The sequence below is a fragment of the Mugil cephalus genome, chromosome 5 (assembly GCF_022458985.1).
Source record: "Mugil cephalus isolate CIBA_MC_2020 chromosome 5, CIBA_Mcephalus_1.1, whole genome shotgun sequence".
Classification (NCBI taxonomy): domain Eukaryota; kingdom Metazoa; phylum Chordata; class Actinopteri; order Mugiliformes; family Mugilidae; genus Mugil; species Mugil cephalus.
The window spans coordinates 14,492,288-14,511,493 of record NC_061774.1 but is presented as its reverse complement, the minus strand read 5'-3'; the positions used below and the strand labels follow the sequence as shown (position 1 = coordinate 14,511,493).

At 41.5% G+C, this 19,206-nt stretch overlaps 3 protein-coding genes across 3 annotated transcripts; all 3 read right to left on the bottom strand.

Moving 5' to 3' along the window:
* Positions 1-342: 342 nt before the first annotated feature.
* On the bottom strand, positions 343-1,453 carry LOC125008192 (C-X-C motif chemokine 10-like). The gene is made up of 4 exons (XM_047585315.1): positions 1,271-1,453; positions 980-1,100; positions 762-839; positions 343-596 (listed from the first exon to the last, which is right to left on the bottom strand). Exons 1-4 carry the CDS (start codon positions 1,332-1,334, stop codon positions 539-541), a joined length of 321 nt encoding a protein of 106 aa, XP_047441271.1. The 5' UTR covers positions 1,335-1,453; the 3' UTR covers positions 343-538.
* A 1,825-nt stretch (positions 1,454-3,278) lies between these two features.
* On the bottom strand, positions 3,279-4,392 carry LOC125008191 (C-X-C motif chemokine 10-like). Its single transcript, XM_047585314.1, has 4 exons — positions 4,213-4,392; positions 3,932-4,052; positions 3,714-3,791; positions 3,279-3,547 (listed from the first exon to the last, which is right to left on the bottom strand). Exons 1-4 carry the CDS (start codon positions 4,274-4,276, stop codon positions 3,460-3,462), a joined length of 351 nt encoding a protein of 116 aa, XP_047441270.1. The 5' UTR covers positions 4,277-4,392; the 3' UTR covers positions 3,279-3,459.
* Positions 4,393-13,069: 8,677 nt separating this feature from the next.
* Positions 13,070-15,488, bottom strand: si:dkeyp-72g9.4. Its single transcript, XM_047585213.1, has 2 exons — positions 15,235-15,488; positions 13,070-14,119 (listed from the first exon to the last, which is right to left on the bottom strand). Exon 2 carries the CDS (start codon positions 14,115-14,117, stop codon positions 13,317-13,319), a length of 801 nt encoding a protein of 266 aa, XP_047441169.1. The 5' UTR covers positions 14,118-14,119; positions 15,235-15,488; the 3' UTR covers positions 13,070-13,316.
* Positions 15,489-19,206: the final 3,718 nt, after the last annotated feature.

Sequence of the window (19,206 nt, the reverse complement as noted above, 5' to 3'; positions counted from 1 at the left end):
GGTGGTGGTGACAACAGCCTATAGGACTCAGCAGTGCTGAGCCGCCCCTAAATGGGGCCCCTTGTTGTCTGCAAGTTATTGAACTCAACTGCACTTGTAACCACAGAGTCTGATGCAGCTTTGGTGTCGTTTGTGTCAACTCAACACTGACATAATGATAATACACAATAATGTACGATATAGAGACCCCAGAAACAGTGCATGTGTTTCTTGTATTAGCGGGACCGATCCACAAGGTAGCACTGTTGATACAGGAGCAGTGTCACGCTTGAACCTTTTGAATTTCCCCAATGGGATCAATATAGTACCATCTCATGGTACTCTCAAACAGTCACAGCCTCCTTGATTTTCTTTTTTTGATTTATTAAAAAAAAATACAAAATTTTTATACAGCAGAATTGAAACATGACACAGTATAGCAGAGACACACGCTGCGTGTGCACATCAGTATAAATAGAGCATAGATATAGAAAAAGTTTTTTGCATTCTTTATGTCTTTGGGTAAGAGGTCCTCCAGGTTTTTTGTTCGTCCACGGAGTTAAGCAGAGGGAGCGATGCGAGTGTTGGTGCTGCCAGCGGTGGTAGAGGTATTTTTCCTGTGTAGCAACAACAATAAAACACTCATTACACACATTGCAGCGTGGTGTGTTCTGCATTATCTCATTTGTGAATTTATGAAATGTCTATTAAACAGTCATTCAGTGACTGCATGGAGAGCTGTTGAAGACAAGGCTCAGATTCATGTATTAAGGTATGCTTACATGATGCTAGTCAGGAGTTTCTTCACTGCCATCAACTTGGGGTTCAGACAATAGCGAAGGCCGCTGTTCATGGTCACCCTGTTGAAATGGATTACAGAAATAAATTCAATTACTTTGGAAGTGATTATGTGTAAAAGAGTTAAAATGACTATTTCAGTAGACTAGCATCAACATCAAATTTCAAAATAAAAGATTTCCACACAAAAAGCACAACTTACACAATCTCGACTTTATTACAGAAGATGGTAGCCGGGTAGATCTGGACGTCCTTTATTGCAGACCTCCTGCCGATGCCATTTCTGACACGGTGACACAGACACTGCTGCCCCGTCTCATTCACTAGAAAGGAAAACAATGGATAAAAGGTGAATCTTCGGACTGCAGTTGACATTATAATAATAATAATAATAATAATAATAATAATAATAATAATAATGAAAAATAAATATCAGTTCAGTAATCAGTAATATCAGTTTGTTCTAAATCATGAAAAAGTGATAAAGTCTTACATTGAGCTTTGGAGATGCAGACCATGACAGCCAGGAGCAGAAACACCTTGATCATGCTGGACATTGTTGGTTCTCTCTTTGGTCACGATGACACTGGTGCTGAGTTAATGCGATGAAGATTATGATGTTGCAGAGGCAAGAAAAGATCGCTGACAGGAGTGCTGTGAGGTACTGAGGCTTGAGGGTCGACTTATATACACTCTCTTCAGCCTCATACCTCATACTTCCTGTCAATGGAAATTTTCTGAGACTGGAAAGTGAAACTTCCGAACGACCAGCAAAAAACCACCACACTCATCCACTCTCCCTTAGCTCTGGGTTTATCACTTGATAATTTCCTCAGGTTTTACAAAATACTTACACATAAGTACAGAATAGGTACAGAAGAGAGAAGCAAGAAGACAAATTAACACATGCATCTGGATAAAACACCCATGCCTCATGATTACGCGATACAGACCACAGAGTAAGAAACTCTTGTATGAATAAACAGGAAACAGTGATGATAGTCATTTATATTACAAGTGACTAAGCAGAGCAAATAATTATGCATGAGTGACAGGAGCCTGAAAATGCAACCTATCATTACATAATATAGAACAAAACAATGTTGTGACCAGCGATAGGAGAGACGGCGTTAAAATAAACGGCGTTACTTTTTTCAGTAACGGGGTAATCTAACTAATTACTGTTTCCATCTTTATAACGTCGTTTCCATTACTGGAAATTAAATGGGTCGCGTTACTTGGTTCTCAGCCACGGGGGCCACGAAGCTGATTTTGGCGAGGAGAGGAGGGAGGGGCGAAACAACCGGCTTTCACGATAAGCCAATCACAGACAGTGTCCAGTTTATACACAAATCACACCCAACTAGCGGAGGTAAGTGGCAGCAATGCTGAATGTAAAATGCCTGATAGACTTTATCGTTGTAGAAGCTTCAGCTCGAAAACAAGTTTTGATCTTCTCCCATAAAGACCGATCTCTGAAGGGCAGAGATTGTTGTTTCTTTCTTTTTTTTTTCAATCAAACAAATCAAATGTGTTGCTACACGATCGTAATTGGGAGCGCATAGGTGAACGGCGACTGTGCGACTGTGTTTATATCCAGCTTTTATAGCAATATCTCCCACTTTAACGATCATGGCAGCGCTCTGCATCCGAGAAAAGGCGGGATTTGGCGGCAGATGACGGACTCTGTGCAGGACACAGTGATTTATTCTAATATCAGCAGCCTTTAGAAAGAGCGGGGGTTTGACGGGTCCAATCTTCAGGTCATCAACAAACTGCAACTTTATCTTTCATCTTTGTCGATGACGTATGAGGGAGATAGAAACAGGCTGTTTTGCCGATGTGAAAGCGGTATGTGTCTACCAGTTGGGGTTTGAGGTGCAATAAATATGCAAAGTTCTGTGTAAGTATGTTTCTGTGCAGTTCTACTCTATGCAACTGGGTTATGAAACCGGCTGAGAAAAAAAATCAAATTATTAAACATATTTAAACTGAGAAAAGGCAAGAGTAACGAAAGTTACTTTCCCTGGTAACTAGTTACTTTTATAGTGGAGCAATTCAGTTACTAACTCAGTTACTTTTTGGGAGAAGCAAGTAGTAACTATAACTAATTACTTTTTAAAAATACCGTGCTCTACACTGGTTGTGACTGTGTGGTGGTGGTGGTGGTGGTGGTGACAACAGCCTATAGGACTCAGCAGTGCTGAGCCGCCCCTAAATGGGGCCCCTTGTCGTCTGCAAGTTATTGACTGCACTTGTAACCACAGAGTCTGATGCAGCTTTGGTGTCGTTTGTGTCAACACAACACTGACATAATGATAATACACAATAATGTACGATATAGAGACCCCAGAAACAGTGCATGTGTTTCTTGTATTAGCGGGACCGATCCACAAGGTAGCATTGTTGATACAGGAGCAGTGTCACGCTTGAACCTTTTGAATTTCCCCAATGGGGATCGATAAAGTACTATCTCATCTTATCTTAAACCAAACAGTCACGATTTATTAAAAAAATACAAAAACATTTTTATACAGCAGAATTGAAACATGACACAGTATAGCAGAGACACACGCTGCGTGTGCACATCAGTATAAATAGAACATAGATATAGAAAAAGTTTTTTTGCATTCTTTATGTCTTTGGGTAAGAGGTCCTTCAGGTTTTTGTTCGTCCATGGAGTTAAGCAGAGGGAGCGATGGGTGTGTTGGTGCTGCCAGCGGTGGTAGTGAACTCCTTTGGTTTGGTTGTGGTATTTTTCTGATTCCCCCTGTGTAGCAACAACAATAAAACACAACATTACACACATTGCAGCGTGGTGTGTTCTGCATTATCTCATTTGTGAATTTATGAAATGTCTATTAAACAATCATTCAGTGACTGCGTGGAGAGCTGTTGAAGACGAGGCTCAGATTCATGTATTAAGGTATGCTTACATGATGTTAGTCAGGAGTTTCTTCACTGCCATCAACTTGGGGTTCAGACAATAGCGAAGGCTGCTGTTCAGGGTCACCCTGTTGAAATGGATTACAGAAATAAATTCAATTACTTTGGAAGTGACTATGTGTGAAAGAGTTAAAATGACTATTTCAGTAGACTAGCATCAACATCAAATTTCAAAATAAAAGATTTCCACATAAAAAGCACAACTTACACAATCTCGACTTTATTACAGAAGTTGGTAGCCGGGTAGATCTGGACGTCCTTTATTTCAGACTTCCTGCCGATGCCATTTCTGACACGGTGACACAGACACTGCTGCCCCATCTCATTGACTAGAAAGGAAAACATGAGATAAAAGGTGAATAATCTTGCGACTCCAGTCGACATTATTATATAATAATAATAATAATAATAATAATGAAAAATAAATATCAGTTCAGTAACCAGTAATATTAGTTTGTTCTGAATCATGAAAAAGTGATAAAGTCTTACATTGAGCTTTGGAGATGCAGACCATGACAGCCAGGAGCAGAAACACCTTGATCATGCTGGACATTGTTGGTTCTCTCTTTGGTCACGATGACACTGGTGCTGAGTTAATGCGATGAAGATTATGATGCAGCTGAGGCAAGCAAAGATCGCTGACAGGAGTGCTGTGAGGGACTGAGGCTCGAGGGTCGACTTATATACACTCTCTTCAGACTCATACCTCATACTTCCTCTCAATGGAAAATTTTGAGACTGGAAAGTGAAACTTCAGAACCACCAGCAAAAAACCACCACGCTCATCCCACTCTCCCTTAGCTCTGGTTTAATCACTTCATAATTTCCTCAGGTTTTACAAAATACTCACACATAAGTACAGTATCATGAAAGATAGGAAATGGAAAGAAAGTAGTAATTTATCAGAGCCTAAATCTGTATGTACCACAGGACTGTAAACTGACTATTAAGTAGGCAAATGGCAAATGGAGAATAATAATAATAATAATAATAATAATAATAATAACAGTAGATAATTTATAATAATAATGTTTTTTAATGTTAATATTTAATTTATGCTGATTTCATAAGGGATAAACATACAATTAAGGGCTGATATCAAAATGCAAACTATCTAAATTAAATTATTATATTTGGAACATCTTTTTTTCACATCAGCAAAGATACATAATGGATAATAGTCAACGACACAGCAAAACGTCTTGTCTTATTATTATCATTATTGTTATTACTGTCCTATTGTTTTACATCTTTACAATTGTCATTGCACTAGCGAAGACAAAATTAAATATAACACTGTTGGTCTTGGTAACAATAGCATACAATAATAAATGACAAAGAATATGTTAAAGCTGATTTGTTTTAATCATAGCATACTCCAAAGTCTCCTATTAGATAGAATGTATAAAATTAAATCTTGTGGAATTTTATGTACGTGCCTGTGATCTTTGCAGCATTATATGGTCGCAGTTAGCATGCATCCGTGGTTAACACCTTGAGTTTGCTGCAGCAATTGAAATGTGTGAATACTCGGAAAAAAATAGACCGAGGTTGTCTTTGTTTCCGTGGCAGCTGCGTGGTACATATTACTTCATGACATTTGTGGTGTCAAATAATCAGAAGCTTCAACCTCGTCTGGTGGAATATGACCTTTTTTTAAAAAAATGTTAGTAGTTTGACTGTCCAAATTATCAGAGGAGTCTCACGTGATCTGGCAACAAGAGACTTTAAAGAAACGCTGCAGTTTCCGTAGAAATTAGGGCTTTCACTTTTAAGTCCTCTTTCACTTTTCTGTATGCAGTGAAATAATGCCAGCGTTAACTTCTGTTTCCTTTTCTATTTTTTTCTCTTCTGTTTTGACCACAAAGCTAAAAGGAAACCAGAAAGTATGTCTGCACACACAAACTAAACAAGCCTCACGATAGATAATAAGTGAAGAATTCTCTGTCTAGTTTGTTCATGTTTGTCCATGTGTCTGGTCTCCACTGCTATTGACTGATCTGTACAACTGCACTGCCCCGGCATGAGATGAGTCTCTGTTGCTGGGTGCTATGTTAAAATGTATGATGTCTCTGAATGCTACTGAACTGCAGATGACATACAGGCTTGAACTTGAGGTTTACTACGTGGGAGGTTGGGGACGCAAATGCTGCCTTCCAATGGCAAAAAGTAATTTCCACTTGGATGGCAGCAGTAAATCGTATGCTAATATATTATTATTATTATTATTCAAGTATTTTCTTTATAATTTAAAGGGAAATGTTAATCCTGATTCTTTCTTTGCACTTTTCCATTTCCTATATGCAGATACCTGAACATTAGATTGTTAAGCTGCTAGGTGGGTTCTAGACACCAACAAATAAGTGGTTTTCTCATGACTTCCGACTCATGTTACCAATTGAACCCCATGTACTTTGTGTACATGACTTCCTGTGCTGTAGCAAGGCCACAAGCTCCACTAGCAAGCAGCAATTGTTATTGGTGTATAACTTTGTAAAATTAGCTGGAAGTCGTGAGAACACTGCTGCTGGGACCTGTTGGAGATGTGTCATGAACGTGGTATTATACGACCCCGTCTGAAGGCAGCATCACCCACAAACAGAATCTCTCCCGCATTGCATTCTGGGATATTCATGCAGTAGTAGTGTCCTGTCCCTGAATACTACAATAATTCCACAGAAATGTCTGTTACTACTGTCTTCTAGCTTTGATTTCAGATATACTAAACAAGCCTCACATTTTCACGTTAGCCCTCAAATGGGGTCGTGTTTGCCGTGTTTATATTCGACCCATGTACAGTGGGGCAAAAAAATATTTAGTCAGCCACCAATTGTGCAAGTTCTCCCACTTAAAAAGATGAGAGAGGCCTGTAATTTTCATCATGGGTACACTTCAACTATGAGAGACAGAATGGTGGGAAAGAATCCAGGAAATCACATTGTAGGGTTTTTAATGAAATAATTGGTAAATTCCTCTGTAAAACAAGCAAGATTTCTGGCTCTCACAGACCTGTAACTTCTTCTTTAAGTGGCTCCTCTGTCCTCCACTCGTTACCTGCATTAATGGGACCTGTTTGAACTCGTTATCAGTATAAAAGACACCTATCCAGGACCTCAAACAGTCACACTCCAAACTCCACTATGGCCAAGACCAAAGAGCTGTCAAAGGACACCAGAAACAAAATTGTAGACCTGCACCAGGCTGGGAAGCCTGAATCTGCAATAGGTAAGCAGCTTGGTGTGAAGAAATCAACACTACACCGTTGGAAAGGCCGATTACTCAGCCCAGCTGGACACTCACCTAAAGATAAGGAAACTAAAGAAAAGGAAAAAAAACAAGGAAACCACACGGCACGTAACAGGGAGCAATAATTAGAAAATGGAAGACATACAGTACAAGACCACTGACAATCTCCCTCGATCTGGGGCTTCACGCAAGATCTCACCCTGTGGGGTCAAAATGATCACAAGAACGGTGAGCAAAAATCCCAGAACCACATGGGGGGATCTAGTGAATGACCTGCAGAGAGCTGGGAAAAAAGTAACAAAGGTTACCATCAGTAACACACAATGCCACCAGGGACTCAAATCCTGCAGTGCCAGACGTGTCCCCCTGCTTAATCCAGTACATGTCCAGGCCCGTCTGAAGTTTGCTAGAGAGCATTTGGATGATCCAGAAGAAGATTGGGAGATCTCACATGATCAGATGAAACCAGAATAGAACTTTTTGGTAAAAACTCAACTTGTCGTGTTTGGAGGAGTAAGAATGCAGAGTTGCACCAAAAACACCATACCTGCTGTGAAGCATGGGGGTGGAAACATCATGCTTTGGGGCTGTTTTTCTGCAAAGGGACCAGGACGACTGATCCGTGTAAAGGAAAGAATGAATGTGGCCATGTATCGTGAGATTTTGAGTGAAAACCTCCCTCTATCAGCAAGGGCATTGAAGATGAAACGTGGCTGGGTCTTTCAGCATGACAATGATCCCAAACGAACCACCCGGGCAACCAAGGAGTTGCTTCGTAAGAAGCATTTCAAGGTCCTGGAGTGGCCTAGCCAGTCTCCAGATCTCAACCCCATAGAAAATCCTCTTAGGGAGTTGAAAGTCCGTGTTGCCCAGTGACTGTTGTGTCAAATTATATCGAATAGGAGACCCTTGAGATGAACTTTTGTTATTGACCAAATACTTATTTCCACCATAATTTGCGAATAAATTCTTTAAAATTCAGACAATGTGATTTTTTTTTCTCTCATGCTGTCTCTCGTAGTTGAAGTGTACCAATGATAGAAATTACAGGCCTCTCTCGTCTTTTTAAGTGGGAGAACTTGCACAATTCGTGGCTGACTAAATACTTTTTTGCCCCACTGTCCCCCTTGGTAACTATATAATCTTGGTTTCCTCCTATAGCATCGTCTACATCAACGTATCCGGTGGTTAGCTTCCTGAACTTCTTCATAAAACGGTTGTTTGTAGATTTCAACACCTCTCTAACCAGTTGTAGACTGAATGAAGTGGGAAGATAGCAACTGACAGGTTAGTCACTGTCTGACACTAATGTGCCACTGACAGTGAACACATGGCAAACAGCGCACATCTGTGAGTGCTACAAGTTTTGGTTTTACTTGCACGGGTTTTGAGATTTCTATCTCCTCTGAGGTGATGTGGGTGTCTTCTCACTGATGCATATCTCAAAACCAAAAAAACTTACCTTGTTGAAACTCAAAGAGGTACAGTACGTGTGAAAAGTGTACCCTTTTAGCACATTTCTGGGTGAAGTAAAACTGATGAATTTTGTAGATAATTTTGTGAATGCGTAGCTGCGTGTAACACCTAAAGGTATCTTTAAAGAAATCACAAATCTCATATTTGATTAATAATGAGATGAATAAATGGGGAATCTTAAACCTAAGATCACTTCATTAAATAATGAAATAAATAAACAAGTAAATGAATAAAAAGTGAAACACAGGCTGTGCTAATTTAAGACACAGGGGTCTTCCCTGACAGTGAGGAGCAGCGAGAGGGAATTTCTCCTGTTACTCCACATTGGGCAGAGTGTGATCAGGCGGTCAGCAAGTGTGACTTCTCTAAAACACTGTGAGAGCTGAGAAAGAGTTTACAAATACATGAGTCATACAGATCCCTCATTTGTGACTTATGCGAGGACTGTACGTTGACATATATAACCATGTTTTTATGCAGCCTGGTCTTTCCTGCTGCTGCTGCCACTTCTGATGAACTCCGTTTGGAGACGCTGCACTTAGAGAGGTTTAATATCTTATATTTCACTTCTGTGTCTATTTTAGGACGTTTCCTTGTCGAGGGCTGGAGAGCACATTGCGCTCCTTCGTATATTCCGATACGGCACAGGAACACACGGTGGTAACCCTGCGGTGCAGCTCTGAGTGTTAGTACAAAAATATATGAAGACCAAAGTCAATGGAAATAGTTTTTTTTTTGTTTTTTTGTCCATCGGGTTGATTGCAGGTGGGCTGGACGTGGGTTTCAATATGCAAGGGGTTTACCAACCATGTAGCAAGTACCTTTAAAATGCACCGTTTTTGTGAGGAAGTGTTATTTTCACTAAATACCACAATGTATGCTGCCCCCCCCCCACACCCCCCCACAAACACACACACACACACTCGTGGAGGAGAAGGCCGGCAGGAGCTCACAGCGTCAGCAGAAAGCCTTCCTCTGCAGACTCTCTGCCACGGCCTCGTCTGACTGACTTCTCATTTCACTGTTTCAGTGAGTTTCTGAAAATCTATGATGAAACTAAGAGTTGTGTAAGTGGTGGAAAATGAATGACGACTGGATGACGACTGGAAAAAAGGCAAAGTGAATGACTGTACACGTTACTTTGAACAAATGAGTAGACTTTAAATAGGCACTGTAATACAATCGGAAAGCTTTGAATTGTAAGAGGCCCATTGCTTCAGGCCGCCGGCACAATCACAGCATTGTTTTCGATGTCGCTCAGATGGAGGTCAAAAGGGTGCGAATGAGTTTCATTTGCAATTTTTTTTCCAGGATTGTTGCTTTGTGTGGCTTCCAATGCGGCTGATTCCTGCCACAGCATGGTTTCTTATTCCCTTTTCTTCTTTTATTGTTATATATATTTTTTTTTTTAAGTCTCACATTACAGTGAAAGGATGCAGCTGAAATCAACACGCTTTAGTTTGTTTCAAAACAACAGTTTTTCACAGAAATGCTCTCACTCACATTAAACAAATGAAACACTAAACATTTTTCGTTATGTATAGATTATATACTCTTGAGTTCACGGCCATCTGACGAGATGGTGAGAACAAACCTGATCGCTGGCTTTTGGTGAGGTAAGTGTGAAAAGTCTATATGACTGCAATATTTGCTGCATATTTCCTGCCCCAGAAACATAATCTTCCTGTGACACAAAGTGGTTTACTGGAACCATCGATGTATATGTTTCTACCCTCAGTGCTGACTTTCCACTCCGCCACTTTTTGCCTACGTGCCACCGTTCTCAAGTGTGCTTCTAGGTATGTGCTTTTAAGGAGAGTAGTTCACACTGTTGTCTGTAAAGTCACTGGTCATGCCTCATTGCTCACTGCAGCGTGCTTACAGTAAGCATGATATGTCAAAGTAAAAGGGAAGCAGGGAAATCGCAGGTCATGGGATTCAAAACAAATACGACAAACCCAGAGTTATGTTTAAAAGCGATTTCATCACCAAACTTCCAGTGCTTTATGGCCACTTATTTTCTAGCATTTTTTTCCTCCAGATTCCAGATTCCATTGGAAATTTTGAACCTGAAAACTAGCTAGTCTTTCCAGTAACATATTTCCGTTGACATTTCCACTGACATGAGATTTGTCTGTCTGTCTGTATGCGGGCCATTCCCTCGTTAATCCTTCATAATTTTAGCAGGTTAAAGGTCTGGAGTTGATTTGGACGTTGTTGCTGTGAATCTACAACGTGCATTCAAAGAAGATCTCAATGAAAGTGTAACAGACTTTTCTTAGGCTGAACCCCCCCCCACAAAATCCATCAGAGGGACAGCTGAAATGTTAGGAGTGCCCAAATCATCAGTTTGGTACATTCAGAGAAAAAAAAAAGAGCACAATGGTGAGTTAGGGGTCTACAGAAAACCGCAGTGTCGGATCATTGCAGGACCCTTTCCACTACGAAGAAAAACCCCTTTACAGCATCCGCCAAGTGAAGAACACTCTCCAGGAAGTAGATGTATCAGTGTCTAAATCTGGCATAAATTACCATTTCACTTACTTAAGACCAAACTTAAGACAGAAAGACCAGCTATTACTTCTGGGCCCATGAAACGAGGAGACCCAAGTATTTCTTTTTAATGCATCTCAGAGAAAGATAAGATTAAGATCTTTAGGTTTGGGATTAGTAGGACCTAAAATGTAAAAAATAAAATAAATAAATAAATAAATAAATAAGCATCATCTTTGAACTGGAAGTAGGTTTTGAAAAAATTAGGTGGACACAGGGATTATTTCACTGTATATTACAATTTAAGTCACTAATGTGTAACAAAATATAAAACTGCTTATTTTAAAGCAAAAGCAGAATTGGGAAATGGTGAAATCCCAACGTCCTCCAACGAGTAATTGTGAATTTGTTAAATTCGCACGTCAAATCAAACTCAAAAATTAAACCTGTAAGTCTGCTCTCAGTTGTTTAATTTCAGATCCAGCGTGGTGGCACGTAGAGGCCAAATCACAAATCATGAAGATCTGTATTTTCATTTTTATAATTCATCTGTATCTGCAGAAGGAGCCACATTAAATATCTTAATTTCTCTAATTCTCCTTTTGAATTATGCCGTGAAATAGAAATATATTTGTTCAAATAAAAACCCAATTTGTTAAAGAAGATCAAAAATAACATTTTCAAGGGAATAAAATGTATATTTGCAATCTGCAGCCTTGTCCTTTAGTTTTCTTCAGGAATATTTCAGGAAAATTCTACTTTCTGAAAAATATAGACAGAATATATTGTAAATAATGAGTTTGCCCAAACTACAAGTGACATATATTCAGCTGTGGTGACTGCTGTCTGTGTAGTGGAGGTAAATTCATTTACTTCTATAGTGCTTGTAACAGTTTCCATTCACCTCCACTGTTTTGTGACGGATATTGTATTTACTGGGATTAGCCGTTGCCCATCAAAAGCTAATCTTGCCGGGGTTCACACATTAAAAAAATGAAATAAAATAATGACAACAAGAAAACCACAACTCTTGGTGATACTATTCACAGAGTTCTTTCATTCAACTAAACTCAATGTCAGTGAAATAATACTCATAAATGACAACAACAACCAACAACAAGAGTCATTATTAACAATCACCATCATTACAATAACAACAATTGAATGCTGACGCATATATCTGTGTGTGTGTGTGTGTGTGTGTTTTCGAGTTTGTGATTTTTCAAAGGGCTCCTGAAGCCTCATCTCGTAACCAAATCCAAACTAAAGAAAACTAAATCTATCAACCAACCACCAAAGGTAAATAATAAACTCTCTGGCTTTACTGTTTTATTTAATTTAATTTAGAAGTGAGTTCTGACAGTAGAGAGCAGTTTAAAAAAAAAAATCCTGCTTCCTCTGTTGTTTCCACCACAAAGCTTGCGTCACAGAAGCAAAAATGGGGGGTCCTAAAACATTTCCATTGAACTCTCGTTAGGTTCGGGCCTCTGATCCTAAAACGACTGATTGAAAATTACTACACACTCTGCATCACCCTAATACTAAAAATACTGCAATAGATTGATCAGTTTACAGGAGACTGAAGGTTGTGAGTCGGTGGTGGACTTTTTAGTGTAAACCGTTTTGTGGTGCAGTGAATGACACAAGCCTGCCCTCTAGAGCCTCAGATTTTAAATCACACCCAAATCTGTGCCCCATTGTTTTGAGTTTGTTTTTTTTTTTTTTAAGTTACTCGAAAAGGAAACGGAAACCTCTTATTGATCATGGATGATTTTTGCTTGGTGTAAATACTTTAAGAATCTCCCCTTACTTGTAATGTAAAAGACGCATTCATGTGATACCACCAGTCAGCTCAGCGCCAGATTATTTCCTGTGTTTTTTTTTTTGTTTTTTTGTTTTTTTTGTGACATGCAGGCGCTTGTACCAGGAGCAGCAAATGCGCTGCATGTTGTGGTTCAGCGGTTTTCGTCTCCGTGTTTCTCCACACTTGTGTTGCAGGATCCCACCACAGTTACCATAGAAACTCCATCGCCTGGCACCGGCAGAGCCGTGAGGGGAGTTCATCTGTGAAGGGTTTCCACATGCAAGAAAACACGCATTGTGGCTCAAAGGAAAAACAGCGATCGCGCGGTTTGGCTGAGAGTATCAAAACATGGGTTTATTTATTCGCATTAGAGTCACCAAACACTGGAAGATATAAAAGGGACATTACAGATTTGCCCATTTCAACGACTTTGTATGATCACCAGCATACATCAAGTAACAACGGTTATATAACATTACAGGTGGACAACCATGACAGAATTTACTTTCCTCTGTGTGTGTGTTCAAACGGATTACGACGGTTTCTTTAAGGAGTGTCACAGCCTGATTGCAGTTTATATCTCAGCAATGGCGGGCAGCATGCAGGCTCGCACGCGGGCCTCCTTCCACGCCGACCTGCACTCAGAGATCCACTGGGAGATGAAGGATTGTTTGATGGTTGGTTTCAGTCTCTCCCCCTCTGCTCCTCTGTCCGCCTGGCGAACTCTCCCGGCCTCCGATCTCGACGGGCTGCGTTTTGGGGAGATGTTCGAGACGGAGGAGCCGGCGGCACACTGTAATTCGGGGCAGCTGCTCTTGCGGTGGCGTGGGAAATCCGGGCTCGAAGCACGAGGGATGCTGTGAGCCCTGGCGAGGCCCTGGCTCTCCCACAGAATTCCGTGACGCCTGACGAGCCTTCCCTCGACGAACGCTTTCCCGACGCCTCCCGAGAAGGCGGAGAGGTTATTCTGGTGTCCGTAAAGATACTCCAGAGGGTCGGAGTTGCCAAACGTCAGCTCCCCGCTCAGTTCTTTCCCTTCCGATCGCTGCACGGCGGAGGCCTGCGCCTCCTCTTTGGGGTTGAATCCAGAAGCCGTTAACGCAGTCCCACTGAGCCGCGGCGACCTCTGCCTCTGCTGAACGGCGTCCTGCTGCCGTGCGGGGAAACCGTCGGCGGAAACGTCCCTGCTGGGGAAGGTGGGATGGGCCAGGTGGCATATGGAGAGGAGGTAGTCCTCTGATGAGACCGCCTGGCTGTGACCAGCAGTGTGAAGTGTGTTCGCCTCGTTCAGGTCCCTCACCGTCTCCTCGCTGCCCTCTCTGATTGTGGGCAGCATGAGTCTTCTCTTGGACAGAAGTCGGGAGCGTGGCCTCATTGCTGGAAGAAAGGCGAGGAGGGAGAGCTCATGTTTAGAGGAAAAACAACATGTGGGAAGTGGATTTATCCGCAGGGAATAATTATCATTACCTAGTCAATTATTATGATTCTGTTTTACACTAAATTGTACAGATTATTTTTGCGATAACTCCATCTTTTGAGAAAGTGGTTATTGTGATAGCACTGGCTTATCATTATTATTATTATTATTATTATTATTATTATTATTATTATTATTATTATTATTATTATTATTATTATTAATGAAGTGAAGATGAACTAAAGAAGCTCAGATTGAAACAATGATGTGCGTTAACCCGCGGTAATAAAGGCTGCGGCTGCTACGATGTGGTTTATTAGAACATGGCTATGAACCGTCTAGTTACACAGTGGCCTGTTTACTTAACAGCATTTCTGAGACTTACAGCGGAGGTTAGTCCTCAGTCCAGGATGTCCTCCCACATGTGCGACAGAATCTGTCCACTAAATCTCGAAATGAAACTCAGCATTTCAGCATTTGCGAAAATAAACACCGACTGTTTACTCTGCCCAAAGCCCTGACTGGACCAGAGAGTTTTTCCGATGACATAATGTGCATCTGGATATTGCTCAACTAATACATAACTGTTAGTCACCTGTGGGATCTCAAAGTGTATCAGTCAAATGAAACCCTCGTTTCAGACACCCAAAGCCCCTGCTTACTGTTGGAGCGGCAGTGCGAAAAGCCCAAAACACAAACAATTCCAGCGAGGAGCGGCAGAAATAGGAGACTATTTTGAATGCCGACTCAGCCGCGCGAAGCCACAGGGCGAGCGTGCCTATATTTTCTCATGTAAACCCACATTGTCACAGCCCAGAGCGGAGCCCGCGATGTATTTTCGTCCCAACCCCCGAGACAAAAATAGCGCACGCCAAACCAAAATCCCAGCCTCTCCCAGTTTCTTCCAAGGTGCAACCACTGCTAAATTTAGACCACACCTTTGGTATACAGCTGCTAAAAATGGCTCCATGGCTAAGGCTGCTGGTCCGTGGCACACAACAGGCGCCCTGTGCATTCCTCACCTCGCGCTTTTTCGATCACTATGGAAATATCTGCTCAGTTTGCCTCTGCTCACCTGCTTACAGATGCTCTTTGTTGAGTCCGCTTGATGTTTCCTTCCCTTTCCTGTAGTTGCACTTTCAAAAACCAGCCCGCATCTGCCTCTTCCCCTTTGTTATTGCTATTATTTCTTTGGTGTTTCCATCAAATTGTGCTGCTCGTCCTTGATCGCGCTCTGGAGCTTCAACCGTCTCTGACCAGAGGCAGAGGTAGAATGCAGATTTATTTTCTCCTCATATCCCTCCTCCTCCTCCTCCTCCTCCTCCTGCCTCGCTCTCGCTCTCTCCCTCTGCCTAGCTTACTTTAGCTTTGCCCTCCTTCCCTGGGTCTAAAAATAGACATGCCATCCATTTCCTCAGCCCCAGCGCCGTCTCTGGCTCACTGTATCGATGGAGGGAGAAAGAAAGGAGAGGAGGAGGAGGAGAGAGGGAAGGAGAGGCGTAAAGAGAGAGGGAGAAAAAACAAAACAGACTGAAGGAAGTGGGAGGAGGATGCCTGATTCTAAATGAGCGCAGTTAAACGCCCTGTAATTGTGGTGATTCTGCCTTTGTGAAAGCGCACGCGCACACACACACACACACACACACACACACACACACACACACACACACACACACACACACACACACACACACACACACACACCATGGATCTGTAAACATGTTTGGCCTTATTGTGGAAAGCATGTAATGCACATCATGCAGAAAACGCTATATATATCCAACCCGAGAGTTTTGCAGCCCGTATGTGAGCATGTTTTGTATTTTTTTCTTTTAATGAGTGTACACAGCACGTTGCAGAAGTCACACGACCACTGACTTTTGGAAATCTTTGAATTGAGGCTTCGCGCATGAATCAAAAACGTGTCCGGACTTTTCTCGGGCCTTGAGTCACAAAGGCTTCTTCATTTCGCATGGACCAGACCTCGGTTTAGATTTAATCAAGACTCAGACAACCACCACAGCAGAGATCACACTGACTTAATGGTATATATATAAAAAAAACAAAAACACATCTATCTAAAGTGGCACCACCGAACAAACATTTGAGCTGCTGTTAAGCCGAATTTGGAGCAGCCGGTAAAGAGAGTCACAAAAACCAGGAGACTGTCTGATCTGCGGCTTTGTGTTATTTATTGCTCGGCTTCGAAAATCGGGGCCACAGGTGGCATGACGGCAGCTTTTCATTTCTCTTTCCGGGTTCCTGATTACTGTTTAAAATAGAGCCGATTTCCTTTTTTTTGGTTCAAAGCCCGTTTCTCACGACACGAGCCGCTCTGACGCCGCGCAACGTGAGCAAACTGTTTGTTTTTAAACCATCAATCGTGACACGACTCGGGCTTCTGACCGCCGTGACATGTGCGTAATGTAACGGTTCCGTTCACTTAAAACGGGGCCTAACGACTAAAATATGACTCGACTGGAACTCTCAGTTTGGTGAGTTCAGTTGTGACGTTCATGAAGCTAAAGGTGATCAAATTACAGCAGTTGGGAAACTTTGGAGTGGAAGAAACTAGGAAGGAAAGAAGGAGCCACTAGATATGTTACACATGTCAAATATTAAATACATTTTAATGATATTTCTCAACAAGTAAAAAATAAAAACAGATATTTTTTTTGAGTCATTCCCTGGATAACTCAGACCCTCGTGAACTGCATGTGTGTCCGTGTGTTGGGGGCACCGTGACCCCCGGACGAGTCCAACGAGCCATGCCGCCTTTGCATCTCGCCCAAAAAAAGAATCCGGCCTTTTATCTAATGGATATCTAATGGACGAGTCACGAGGAACTAGTCTTGCTTCAAAGACACATTCACTCAGCGGCACGTGACTTGTTTTCAGTCATGCCCCGCAGACTCCCAGGCACCACACTGACCACATTCATCGACGTGCATTCTGCTAATGACAAACACCAGGCGCATCATCAGCCCGGCAACACAAGATCACTCTCAGGAACGGCCGTGCTGCCGTTTGTATTTGTGTGTGCGCGTTTGCAAAGACATGGCCGGTTTATCGGGAGGCGTGTTAATCCAAATCAGTCCTGTTGTTCACTGATGGCTTTCAGCTGAGCATCAACCGAGAGACTAGAGGAACTAATGTGAAATGTATAGAAAGACTGACAACTGAGCGCTGTCATATTTTTAGACAATGTAACCGTTAATATTTTACTGAGAAGTCATAATAAAATGAGGTGCATCTTTTGTGTTTTTTAAAGGATGCTGTGTACACACGTCTGATAAATTGAGAGACAAAAATATCAAACAAAATTAAAAAAAAAACAAAAGTCAGGAGGGCCACGTTTGGTGCAAACCTTCTCTCTGACTCGTCCAGTAAGTCCAATTAGAATTGGATTGATAGGGAGGCTAATGTGTAATGGCTGTTAAAAGCTGCATTGTGCACTGGTGCTAAAGGATGGAGAAATGGAAAGGCTGAGATCGTTGAGTCTGGTTATTGATTTTTATCACCGAGCTTCCAGAGGGATTCTGAGAAATCCTCTGAAGAGGCACAGAGGGGCAGTTTCCTCAGAAAGATGTTTGCTTCCAGGAACAAGCTGTTTTGTGGTGTTTGTGGACGGAATAATGAAATCACAGAGGGTGAACAAAAAAAAAAACAAACAAATAAAAAAAACTACAAAAACACACATCTGTCAAGTTTATATTGCCAAAATAAATGATTGTAATCCTGATTAGTATTGTAATCCGGCATTAATTGGAGGGCACTTTAATAACCCCATCTTTTGTGCTTGATTACATATTGAACTGATGACAAGGAGTTGTCCTAAAGGCCTCTATCGTGAACTTAGTTTGAGTTTGAGTCAACACTGAGAGCCTTAATGTCTAAATCTAAAAATAAAAAACACAAAAATACAAAGAAAAGCCAGTTCTTAGCCCTACAAATGGGGGGTAGAAGTTTAAAGAACCACAAAGTGTTTTTTGGCAAAAGTCCAACACACAGCAGAAACATGCTGGGACAGTGTACGCCGACCAAGAGGCAGGAATAATGTTGAGGAACATCTGTGCAGAGCACGGCTGAGTAAAGTGGTCGAGGGCATCAGAGCTAAGATCCTGTGGGACTTCATGTTCCAGACTATCGAGCTGCTCCTGTCCAACCAACCGAGACATGGTGATGGATGACAAGGAGCCAAAGAGGGCAGTTGTCATAAGTGACAAACCTAGCTGACTTCGACATCAGGATGACTAAGCATGAGAAGTTAGAAGTAGCAGAAAAAGTAGGAAAACCTGGAACAGATGAGGATCATAGAGGTCCCAGTGGTTAAAGGAAAACGAGTAGGCCTGTTCCCCCAAACTGGAAGACAGGCTCGAACAGAATCAAGGTACAACATCTGAGCTCTCTGTGCAGAACTCTAAAGACCTAAGGTGCTGGGTGAAGCTCACCTAAAAAGACAGACTTAAAAGCAATCAGGAATATCTTCTTAACTATCAGGTCCATATGCACGACCCTGGTCTCTATGGACAGAACAATAACATTATGTAACATTAATCTGTGATAAACTAAAGGAGAAATGTATATTCTTATATAATAAGGCATAATAAGTCAGAATAAGCCATAATCTTATTCTTATGGCCTAAAATGTCTTATTGATTAGATAGTAGAAAATCATGCACAGGGACGGCACTGAACTCATTCAGCAATCATTTGACTAGAACTGAAAGAGTTTCTATATATACCACAAAGCACACAAACTCTCAGTTTGGAAGACCAGTAGTAGAAGTACCCAATGTGTTTTAACTTTTTTTAACCTTCACATCATCAATATTAACCACTGTGCACATTATAGAATCCATAAAAGTGTTGATATGGTACCGGGTGCAGAAGGGTCAAACTTCCAGGCCTCTGGTAAGAGTCTGAAGAAGATGCATCCTAGACATGGTGGTGACAGGGAGTCTTTTTATGCACTGTATATTCATATATCAAAGCTTATGTGTTTTACAAATAATAATAATAAAAAAAATCTTTCATTCAGTTATTC